General features: G+C 35.3%; 4 protein-coding genes across 4 annotated transcripts; 2 read left to right on the forward strand and 2 right to left on the reverse strand.

Annotated features, from left to right (window-relative positions):
- Positions 1-27: 27 nt before the first annotated feature.
- LOC137393368 (histone H2A) lies at positions 28-435 on the reverse strand. Its single transcript, XM_068079893.1, has one exon. It carries the CDS (start codon positions 403-405, stop codon positions 31-33), a length of 375 nt encoding a protein of 124 aa, XP_067935994.1. The 5' UTR covers positions 406-435; the 3' UTR covers positions 28-30.
- Positions 436-659: 224 nt separating this feature from the next.
- LOC137393369 (histone H2B, gonadal-like) lies at positions 660-1,469 on the forward strand. Its single transcript, XM_068079894.1, has one exon. It carries the CDS (start codon positions 668-670, stop codon positions 1,034-1,036), a length of 369 nt encoding a protein of 122 aa, XP_067935995.1. The 5' UTR covers positions 660-667; the 3' UTR covers positions 1,037-1,469.
- A 692-nt stretch (positions 1,470-2,161) lies between these two features.
- On the reverse strand, positions 2,162-2,473 carry LOC137394254 (histone H4). Its single transcript, XM_068080976.1, has one exon. The coding sequence runs from the start codon at positions 2,471-2,473 to the stop codon at positions 2,162-2,164; it is 312 nt and encodes a 103-aa protein (XP_067937077.1).
- Positions 2,474-2,767: 294 nt separating this feature from the next.
- Positions 2,768-3,727, forward strand: LOC137394924 (histone H3). Its single transcript, XM_068081701.1, has one exon. The coding sequence runs from the start codon at positions 2,768-2,770 to the stop codon at positions 3,176-3,178; it is 411 nt and encodes a 136-aa protein (XP_067937802.1). The 3' UTR covers positions 3,179-3,727.
- The last annotated feature ends 7,248 nt before the right edge of the window (positions 3,728-10,975 follow it).

A 10,975-nucleotide genomic window follows, 5' to 3' on the forward strand; every position in this document is an offset into this window, starting at 1 on the left:
GACCGTTGGGGGATCAAATATGGACAGCTTTTATGCAGCTTTCTTGGTCTTGCTGGGCAGGAGAACTGCTTGAATGTTGGGGAGAACACCACCTTGAGCAATGGTGACACCACTCATCAATCGGTTCAACTCCTCATCGTTGCGGATGGCTAGCTGAAGATGTCTAGGGATGATCCTTGTTTTTTTGTTATCACGAGCAGCATTTCCTGCCAGCTCAAGCACTTCGGCAGCAAGATATTCCATCACTGCAGCCAAGTATACTGGAGCACCTGCGCCAACTCTCTCAGCATAGTTGCCTTTTCTAAGCAACCTATGAATTCTTCCAACCGGAAACTGCAATCCAGCGCGAGACGATCTAGTTTTACTCTTGCCCTTGGCTTTGCCTCCTTTGCCTCGTCCAGACATGTCTGATGAATTAAGTTAACCGAAAGTATCTACCAGGAAATTTAGTAGTAATGATCGCTAAGCGCAATGATCTACTTTTTATAGCAGGCGTGTATGATTGAAATCAGCCAATAATATTGCCAGCTTGAAGTTATTGCTTTTTCTGAGGCGCTTGCTTTACAACAATCCAATTAAAAACGATGTTTTAAACTTCTTCATTTGCATAATGCAATATATATAAAGTAATGTAAGACTGTTGACGCTATATTGCAATTGTTCTAAAATGCCTCCCAAAGTCAGTAGCAAAGGAGCGAAGAAGGCCGGTAAGGCGAAGGCTGCCAGATCAGGCGAAAAGAAGCGAAAAAGGAGGAGGAAGGAGAGTTATGGAATCTATATTTACAAGGTTCTCAAGCAAGTCCATCCGGACACTGGCGTGTCTAGCAAAGCCATGAGCATTATGAACAGCTTCGTCAACGATGTTTTCGAAAGAATTGCTGCTGAAGCATCAAGACTTGCTCACTACAATAAGCGGTCAACCATCACCAGCCGTGAAGTGCAAACTGCTGTGCGGCTCATTCTCCCTGGAGAGTTGGCCAAGCACGCAGTGTCTGAAGGCACCAAAGCTGTAACCAAATATACCAGCTCCAAGTAAAACCATTGGTTTATTACTCGGCCCTTTTCAGGGCCACCAAACTTGCATGAGTTGTTCTGGGTGCTGATGCACGTACTGTAGACGTTGTCTTGTTATTACCTACTCATTCCTGCGTTTGAATATTGCTTGAAGATAGGGTTTGAGAGTTTAATAGGGATGAGATAGGGGTTTGATAGGGATGAGAGTTTAATCCCTGGCATTCAATCAGTTTAAATACCTAACAACTGGTTAGTAGTAAGCTTGCTAACAACTGGTTAGAGGTGGCTTGCTAATAGCTGGTTAGTATCTTGCTGGTAGTTGATTATAAGCTTGCTAGTAGTTGGTTAGTAGTAGCTTGCTCACAGCCAGTCTTCAGTGAACCTTCTTTCTTATTTTACACATCACTATCGTTGACGGTTTTTTCCTAGACTTAATTTGTGCTGTTGGTTGATTAATCTTGGCTGGTGTTGAAAATAAAGTAGGTCAGTACCGGTGCTGCTAAATTCAAATAACAGTCCCTGTTCTCATACATCAGCATGCAAAGGCAGGCTAATTCACCAATATGGGTTTAGCCAATTTAGCTAAGCTATATTGTGTATCTGTATGCAGAGAGTGGTTGTACATAGGTTGGTACCATTTCTGGATCTATAATAAATTCTGATCTGGAATATATTAGGATCATCAGAGCATAGTTCATTAAATTTTTATGCATAGATAATTTATTTTCTATATCACAAATAAATTTTGTGGTCGTGAATACTGTAGTTAAGATCTAGTTTGCTTTTGGTCCAATATTACAGATTCGTTATAATTGAAGTTTGTTGTGTCTGCAAGTAATGTACTTATTTATATTATACTTTCAGTCTCAACTCGACATACAATTTTCTAGTAGGCCCTCAAAAGAAACATGTTGCACACCTCTGGTGTATACGATTGAATGCATGCATCATAACGATGATTCCCATTAAAATATGAAACCCATCATCGCATACTTCATGACGAGCAGGCGTTATCAGGTCATTAAATTAAATCAAGCTGTTTCAAATAACCAATATATTTGGTGATGCATTGAACGACTCCTTAATATGTTGGTGGCCCTGAAAAGGGCCGTTGGGTTTATTAGCACAAGTTAGTGACCATGCACACTTAGCCGCCAAATCCGTACAAAGTACGTCCCTGACGCTTAAGTGCGTAAACAACATCCATAGCGGTCACGGTTTTTCTTTTAGCATGCTCGGTGTAAGTGACTGCATCACGAATGACATTTTCCAAGAAGACTTTCAGAACGCCCCTTGTCTCTTCATAGATAAGGCCAGAAATTCTTTTGACTCCACCTCTTCTAGCCAACCGGCGAATAGCAGGTTTGGTGATACCCTGAATGTTATCACGCAACACCTTTCGGTGACGTTTAGCACCACCCTTTCCTAGCCCTTTTCCGCCTTTACCTCTTCCAGACATGTTTGTTTGCTAATGTTCGTTTGCGAATGATGTAACGAAATCTCAGCTAGTAAATTTATACCAAGTAAGCGGGCGCGTTATAGATCATCTAATTCTTTAGGCGGGCGCAATATAAATTATTTGTAAGGGTAACTTGGAATTTATTTGGCGGGTGCGTAATCTAGTGATGTTTTTAGATTAGCGCCAAGAACATGAATGTTTGACCCATATTTTGTTAAGCCAATAAGTTGCTTCATTGTGAGCGGGTGTATATAAACTGAGTAGTTTTCGGATAGGATCATTCATTCATGCAAAATGGCTCGCACTAAGCAAACCGCTCGTAAATCTACTGGGGGCAAAGCGCCAAGGAAACAGCTCGCAACTAAAGCTGCTCGAAAGAGTGCCCCTGCCACTGGTGGAGTGAAGAAGCCCCACAGGTATAGACCTGGAACTGTTGCTCTCCGAGAAATCAGGCGGTATCAAAAGTCGACAGAGCTTCTAATCAGAAAGTTGCCATTTCAGCGACTTGTTCGTGAAATCGCTCAAGATTTCAAGACTGATCTTAGATTCCAGAGTTCAGCTGTCATGGCGCTACAAGAGTCCAGTGAGGCCTACTTGGTAGGGTTGTTCGAAGACACAAATTTGTGCGCTATTCATGCCAAGAGGGTTACTATCATGCCCAAAGATATTCAATTGGCAAGGCGTATTCGAGGCGAACGTGCCTAAGCATAATCTCGCTTTCCCACAACGGCCCTTTTCAGGGCCACCATTTAAATTAAGAGTTGTTCATTTGCTCTTTGAGAAGCTTTGCACAGCTTTTTAGTTATATCAATATACTCTTCTGCCACTAACTTAGTTCAGCAGATATTGACCTTGCTATGAAAGGTCAATATGGGGAGTTAGACTATATGGACTATATAGACTTAGGGTAGACTATGCATTGTACGACTGAGATGAGTCTAGCTTAGAAAATGTGGTGGGACTCCTGGCAGTTTGCTTTTCCTGTGTAGCAATGAGATCTAAATTGGTGTTGTAGCTCAGATATCGACTTTTACACGGTACTAACGATAGTAACATTTTATGTGATTTTACAAGACTGATTTATGCCCTAATTTCAAGTGCTCTCAATGAAGTTACATGTTGATATTTACAGAGTCATCCCTTCATAGCTCAGCTCTAAACAAAAACACGAGACGAGGACATTTTATAGCTATGCTGACCATACCATAGACTATCATTTCATTTCCAATCCTATATAAACAATGCTAAACTCTACCAGTTTGACTCATGAAATAGACAATTTTATTTTGACAAATAAAATGACAATGTTGACCAGATGCAAAATTATGCAAAAAAAACCAGATTAAAATGTCCTCTCTTTTCATGCTGCTAGACTGACTGCGATTCGTCGACTCGTAGTCATGTCAGTCCCGCTGTTTTGGCATCCTTGCAGAACTCAGCTAAAACATACAATCGAAAGAATTGCATTTGGTTGGCAAACTATTCGTACAAGAAGTGATACTCTGAATACAGCCCATCATTGCACAGATCCAAGCCTAAATACTCCTAGAGCATGGATGGGTGAAGGAATGGAGCGTGGTGCTACTTCGATCTGAAAAAGGGACGAAAAATTAGTGCTCTTGGAGCACTAAGCATATTCGTTTGCATGCTAAATTGTTACAATGGTTATGTGATGAGATAGGTGTGACTGAACAGTGAATAGACCCAGTCCAGTATCATTTTGAAAAATACTATGTTTTACTCTTAACGGTACCAAGTAATGACAAGGCAGATTACAGTTATACAGAGATATTCAAACATCTCTTCCTGCTCTAGTATGGATATCAAGCTCTAAATTGAAAAGTTTAGCTAATTGATCAGGATTGATAATAGTGGTTAATGTATTAAAGCCCAATGTTTGAATGGTGGCAGTGGTTTTGAATCCCAGCCAACAATACCGAAGTCACTAACTGAGGAGAAACTGCCTGTTCGTAGTGATTAGTAATCAATAAAACAACTACACGAGTAGCTACAGCTCCGAATAAGTTATCAAATTAAACTCTACTTTTCCGAAGGTCAGATGTATAGCTAAAATCCAGAGTGTAAAAATTAGTGAGTGATGCGCATGTTCAAGTTCAACCTCTGGCAGAGTCCTGTTTGTTGATCGCTCATGCTGCTATTACTAATACAGTAACTCCTCGCTACTTTCGGTTCAGCTTCCACGGCTTCAGTACTTCGCTACGTAAAAATATTCATTATAAAGTAAAGGACATAAATTCAAATAAGAAACTAAAATAAATAAATCTCTCTCATACTCTGGCCTATTGAAATGCCTCTGCGAGCATCATTATGACAGCAGTCATTGTATTTCGCTGTTTTCCTGTTACATTGTGCGAAGTATAAAAAGGCAAAGTGCTTGTGGCACCCTTCATCATGCGTCTTAAATGCCTTCAACCCCAACAATCGTCTCATAAGCTAATCGCCTAATAAGCTTTTGTCTAATAAGTCGAAAAAAAGGAGAATGCTTACGATTAATGAACAAGTGACTTTGGTATGAGTTTATTAGTTTCTATTTCACAGATTTTCACCTTAAGCGAGTAGGGGGGTCCCGATTAACCTCTTAAAAGCTCAAAAATGAAAAGCCGCCTTAGATTGGAATATCTTTATTTCGATGACGTAGCTACAAAATTTGGTTATCGTCTTGTCACGTATGTTCTCACGTGAATTGAAAGACCAATACAGAGCTCAATATAAAACTTATCGTAGTACTAGTTTATGACAAACACTTCGGGTTTTACCAAAGACCCCGTATCAAATATAGATGCTCGCTACTTTACAGTTTTTTTCGGCCTGGTCTAATTGGCAAGTCGTAATCTGATCATGTGACCCAAGACTTCGCAAATAATTTCCGCAGCACTTCCCGATTACCACAAGTGACCAACAGGCTCGTCATGATTATCAGACAATGATATGTACTCCTTCAAGCTAAGGCTAAAAAATTAAACGAATTTTTACGGTAAGTTATAAAATATCACTAGTAAAAGTGACAGCATTACGATGACGATAAAACAGACGCGTAAGAACGATAGACATAGTTTTATTGAATGCGTGAAGTATATTTGTAAAAATATTTCGACGAATAAGTTTGCAAGAAAGTGTCACCAGAAACCATCTCTCACAACTACATCACATTTGAGCCATTTTGGAAAGGGAATCCAAACTACTGCAGTCTTGTGTGGCTGCGATTTTCTGTTCGTTTTTGAGCTTTTAAGAGCTTGTAATCACCTTTCCACATATTTTGCACCTAGAACACAATAGAGTAAGACATGGTGAATCTTTTCATATCAAATAACGGTAATGCGAATTTTTTTGTAAGTCAACCTTTAATGTAGAGCACCATTGCATTGTATTAATGCAACAAGCAACTTATAGTAAAACATTTTTGCATGTATTACTGCATATCATTATGGTTCACCCTGTATCATTATGGTTCACCCTGTAGCATTATGGTTCACCCCATATCATTATGGCTCACCCCATATCATTATGGTTCACCCCATATCATTATGCTAAAATGCAAAACCATGTTTATACCAGACGGAATTTCCATAAAATCAATTTTAAAATTTTTAATTTTTGCCTTCAGCAGGGCTCAAAACTATGTTTTAAGTGAACAAGGAATAATACAGAATATGAATGAATAATCTAAAAATTCATCATTGTTAATATTTGCTGCAGATTGATTATAAACAGTCAGAGTAACTACAAGGTGATGCTTGCTACATATTTCAAAATAAATCTAATAAGAGTTTTTGTGAGCCTGTACTTGGCTAGAAAATGAGTATTTTTCAGTAGTAAAGTTATTCATATAACGTAGCGTATTATATCTATGACTATGAGGTTTTTTCAGTAACAGTTGGTAAATTCTATGCCACATTTGAAACACTAATAATAAATATTTTACAGAATATGAACAATAATAGTTACTAGTAGCAGTTGAAATCTGAGCCTTCGAAGGTGGTATTTTAACGTAGAATTGTACTATTTATATTAATTAATAGTATACATGTTACTATTATTTATTTATTATATCATATATTTGTAAATAGTATAATAACGATTATTTTGATAATAAATGTAACTGGTAAATCAAAATCAAATAAACGCTTAATATAACGTAATGCATATATATAAAAAAATAAAACATTTGCTACATGTTATATTTAAAAAATACTATTTAATTCAATAATATTTATCATATTGTACAGTTTATGATAGAACAAAATGTGGAGATTATGAAAATGAAATTATTTTGTAAAATTACGTGTTGAATTATATTTTGAATCAAATTTTAACAGGAGGTTCCAAAATCTGGTGATTCTTATAATAAAAATGCTTATTCTAAACTGAGTAGAGGTAATTTCCTTCACCATACAACACCATACACCTTACGGCTTACTGTACATTGAATTCACCTTTGTGTATACACTTTCATATTTTATACCTAATGCCAAATTATAAACGTACTAAAAGTAACAAAAATTGGCGTAAATCTATCCCAGAGAAAAGAAAATGTTACAAAACTCACATTATTATGAATGAAAAACAAGAAAACCGTCGACCCGTGAAAATAGGAAATAAGCAAGCAGATCACAATTTAAAGGCTAAGCTCAGTTAGGCACGGCATTTCGGAAGGCTGAGCCCACTGTTGCTTCACTACATGGATCTCAGGTTACTAAATCGTACCACGCATAGCCCAGGTATACTAGTTTCTTTGTTGCATTTATTAGTTACTATAAATTGCAATTTATACGTGCTCCACACGCCATTTAGCTGTAAGCCGAAAGAAAACCAGTACAGTGCCAAAGCAACGGCATACTTGAGAGCTTCGTCTACGTAAACTGCCACTACAAAATTAATTACGGCTTTTTACCTTTACTAATTATCTTGTCGTTTGTGTCAAATTACTAAAGAATAGGATATAGTAAAAGCATTAATATACTAAAATAATAAATGATATAAAAGGGAAGACATATGAAAATTTTCTTTTTCTTCATTTCTGTCGAGAGATCGAAAAAAATCCGATATTTTGAATGCTTGTGTTTATTTTTTGTTTATAGCTATCATCAAGTATAGCGGTAGGTTATGCTATTGTCAAAAACACATTCTATGACTACCCTGAGTTTTGTTATTACCATGACAGTAATTACTGCAAAAATTTATACGAATTTATACTTTAGAGCTATGATATTTTAGAAGCCCAGAGTATGTTAGTTTTTATATTTAAACTGTGGTTTCCATATTTATACTAGCTGACGCATGTGAGTGTTTTTATTTTAAACTCGACTTAACAGCTGTGATTTTTACTGCTGTTGTATAAAGAAATAAACTAATATGGGAGAACTAAAAAAAATTCAGAAAATCTGTTCCTTGCTCCTTTGAGGTTGCTATAAGGTGCTATAGTCCTCTTATTGCAATATTCAAAAATGCTATAAGAGAGGTAAATTATTTTTAAAATGTGTGAAGGAGTTTGCTTTATGTGGGAAACCCATTAAAACATTAACTATTTTAAATTGTCAATATCAATATCCATACCAATGTTGGCAGAAGCAGCAACTTTAATAATTTTTAAAATTTATGTCTTCGTTTAAAATTTAATCCTGATTGTAAATTTATATGAAAAAACCATAAAAGGGGCCTAGAATATTCTTACTGTTTATTTGGCATTGTGACATTAGCACCACAATTAGCATTCACAGTTATTTGAAAATATGGTGTAGTCATTTAAAAGTCGCTTGAACGTTCAGTCACACAAAGAACTTATCAATAACAAAATTTGTTCTTCAAAACGAGGCAAATTATTAAACTAAGCATTGGTAGCAATTTTGAAAATTTTTAACAATCAGTACATCAATTTCAAATTTTGTTGATAATGATTCAAAAACCATTAAAAACATTTAAGACATTTCATCTGTATTTCTTTAAAAAAAAGCACAACATTGAAATAAGAAGAGTAAATCAATGTTATACCGACAAAAGTTTTACTAAAATTGCTTTCAGGGCTTACTTGATGTTTATAATATGTTACATTATGTTTGTAATAACTTGTAAATACAAAATTTTAGGCAATAATCCAGAATGATCATTAGACGGTAACGACAACGAAACTAAAAATATCTACTAGTTGGCCACTAATTCTAGATCTCAACCATTGGCTGATATAGATTGTGTTGCTCATTAATTATCAAACTTATTATACTTGAATAGCTCATAGCATGAACTGCAATAAAGTTAACAGCCAAGTAACTGTCTATATAACTATTACATGGTTTTGAGTGGCAAACTAACAAATTCCAAACAACAGTACACTTATGCACTATTAAACAAGACTAAGCAAAAACATAAAGTGCATGATGGACGATATAAATTATTAACATCTTGCCAGGATGATTCCAATTATTACTAGAAGTATCAATTGTTTAGAGTAAATATTATTTACCTAAAGTAGTACTGTCATGCTACAAATATACAATCAGATACTCATGTCCGATTGCAGGGTTGGAAAAATCATGATTTTTTTAAATCAGATTTTTTTATTTAAATCAGATGTTTTTTATCTAAATCAGATTTTTTTTATATAAATCGGATTTTTTTATACAAATCAAATTTTTTTGATTTAAATCAGATTTTTTTGAAAACATTAATTACTAGCTTTTTTCATAACTGCTAACATAATATTATTTTATTTTGTTGAAATGTGCCACATGAAAACATTAGCAACATAACAAAACAACTTTGCATCACTCTAATTTATTAAAAGCTGTTTTTATTTTTATTTTCACTAAGTTATGCAGTTCATATTCATGGTATAAGTCCCATTTTTTGACACGGAAAAAATCATAAGAATCAAAAAATCATTAAACTTGATTTTTTAGGATGATTCAAATCATTTGATTTGAATCGGCCAACCATGTCTGATTGACTAGCTGTCAAAAAAAGTTTTCAATTTGTAAGGCTGTGTTTTTACAAATCTTTTGTTGCATTAAACGCGAATTGTTTGTAACAAATTTGAAACATGCAAAACCTTGTTTTGTGTATGGAGTTTTCTCTAAAATAAAATCGCTGTTTATAGTGATGATGACTTTAATAGTGGTTTTGAGGTATCTGATAACTGCAAAAATATTGTACATGTTAACTATTACAATTTATAAATGGCAGTTAAAAAATCTCAGCACTATTGCTTTTATTTATGAAATCTATTAAATCGGAAATTCGTATTAGTTTTGCATATAAAAATGTAAATTTCAGTTTTTGCAGTGCACGAGCTCAATCAATTTTCTCTCGATAGTTCTTATATTGTGATGTAGGAAAAAATCATTGGTTTATAATACACCCTCAAAAGATTGCAATGGTATTGTGATACCACACTATAGGCTTTATTTGGATGGTAATATTTTAATTTTGTGTGGCATTTTTGTATTCATACAAAAGCACCTCTGTGCTCAGTAATATGTTGCAGTAGTAATTTGAAACACAAGTTCCTTGGAGGGGGCATAATCTACGAGCTTCATTTCTTTTACACAGTGCATTTGTGTGGATTGAAGATGTATCCGATATTGTATAATACATTAACTATTTTTGTTGATTTGATTCAAAAGTGTTTTTTTTTCCAGAGACATCAAAAGTCACTGTTTTATTGATTTCACATGCTTATCGCAACACATTTTTGACGTGTCAAGAAGAATTGCGAATGCTTAGAAAAATACCTTCAAGTCACACCAGTTGAAGCGATTCCTGATATTTTTTTGTGATTTTCCATTAAAATGCTAGGCTGAGTAGTTGTATCCTCATGTGGTTACGCTGAATTCTTTTAACTACTTATTAATTATCGATTTTTTATGTGACTCCGATGGAAGTGCCAATGTTTAGGAAATAAAAAAAAACAACATTAAATCCAAGGTCAACTTAAGTAAGCCGACTTAGTCACTAGTAAAAATGATCAAGCGAGTCTACACAAAGCAGGAGATACTAAGCAAGATGCCATGTGCTGATGATTAGTGATGTACACTTCATATACACAAAACAAGTAATCCCTTGTGGCTGAGAGTAGGGCCTGCCTTATGAGTGCGGAACATTTAATTGATGCATCCTCTGTTTCATTGAGATGTGCAGCTGGGCTTTCAAATAACATTGTAAGCAAACCACCCTGCTTTACGTAGTAGAAGTGTCAGTTTATCAACAGTTGTAGGTCGTTCAAGTGCTGATCATTCAGTAAGTTTCAATGATTCCCATAGGAACCATCCTAAATATTATGCTTTTTTCAGCAAATTTGAGTGAATCTCTATTGTGGCTTCTCATGAAGATTGTTCCCTTTTCAATAAGCCATACTTTGGTGCTTTTCTGTGAAAGTGAATGGTAGCTCAAAACAATAACGCAGTCCAGTTTTAGCACTATCAGTGCCATGTATTACCTACATTATAACTTCATAGAGTGGTTTATTCTGACCTTGAACTTCAAGCAATC

This window comes from Watersipora subatra, chromosome 4 (genome assembly GCF_963576615.1).
Source record: "Watersipora subatra chromosome 4, tzWatSuba1.1, whole genome shotgun sequence".
Classification (NCBI taxonomy): domain Eukaryota; kingdom Metazoa; phylum Bryozoa; class Gymnolaemata; order Cheilostomatida; family Watersiporidae; genus Watersipora; species Watersipora subatra.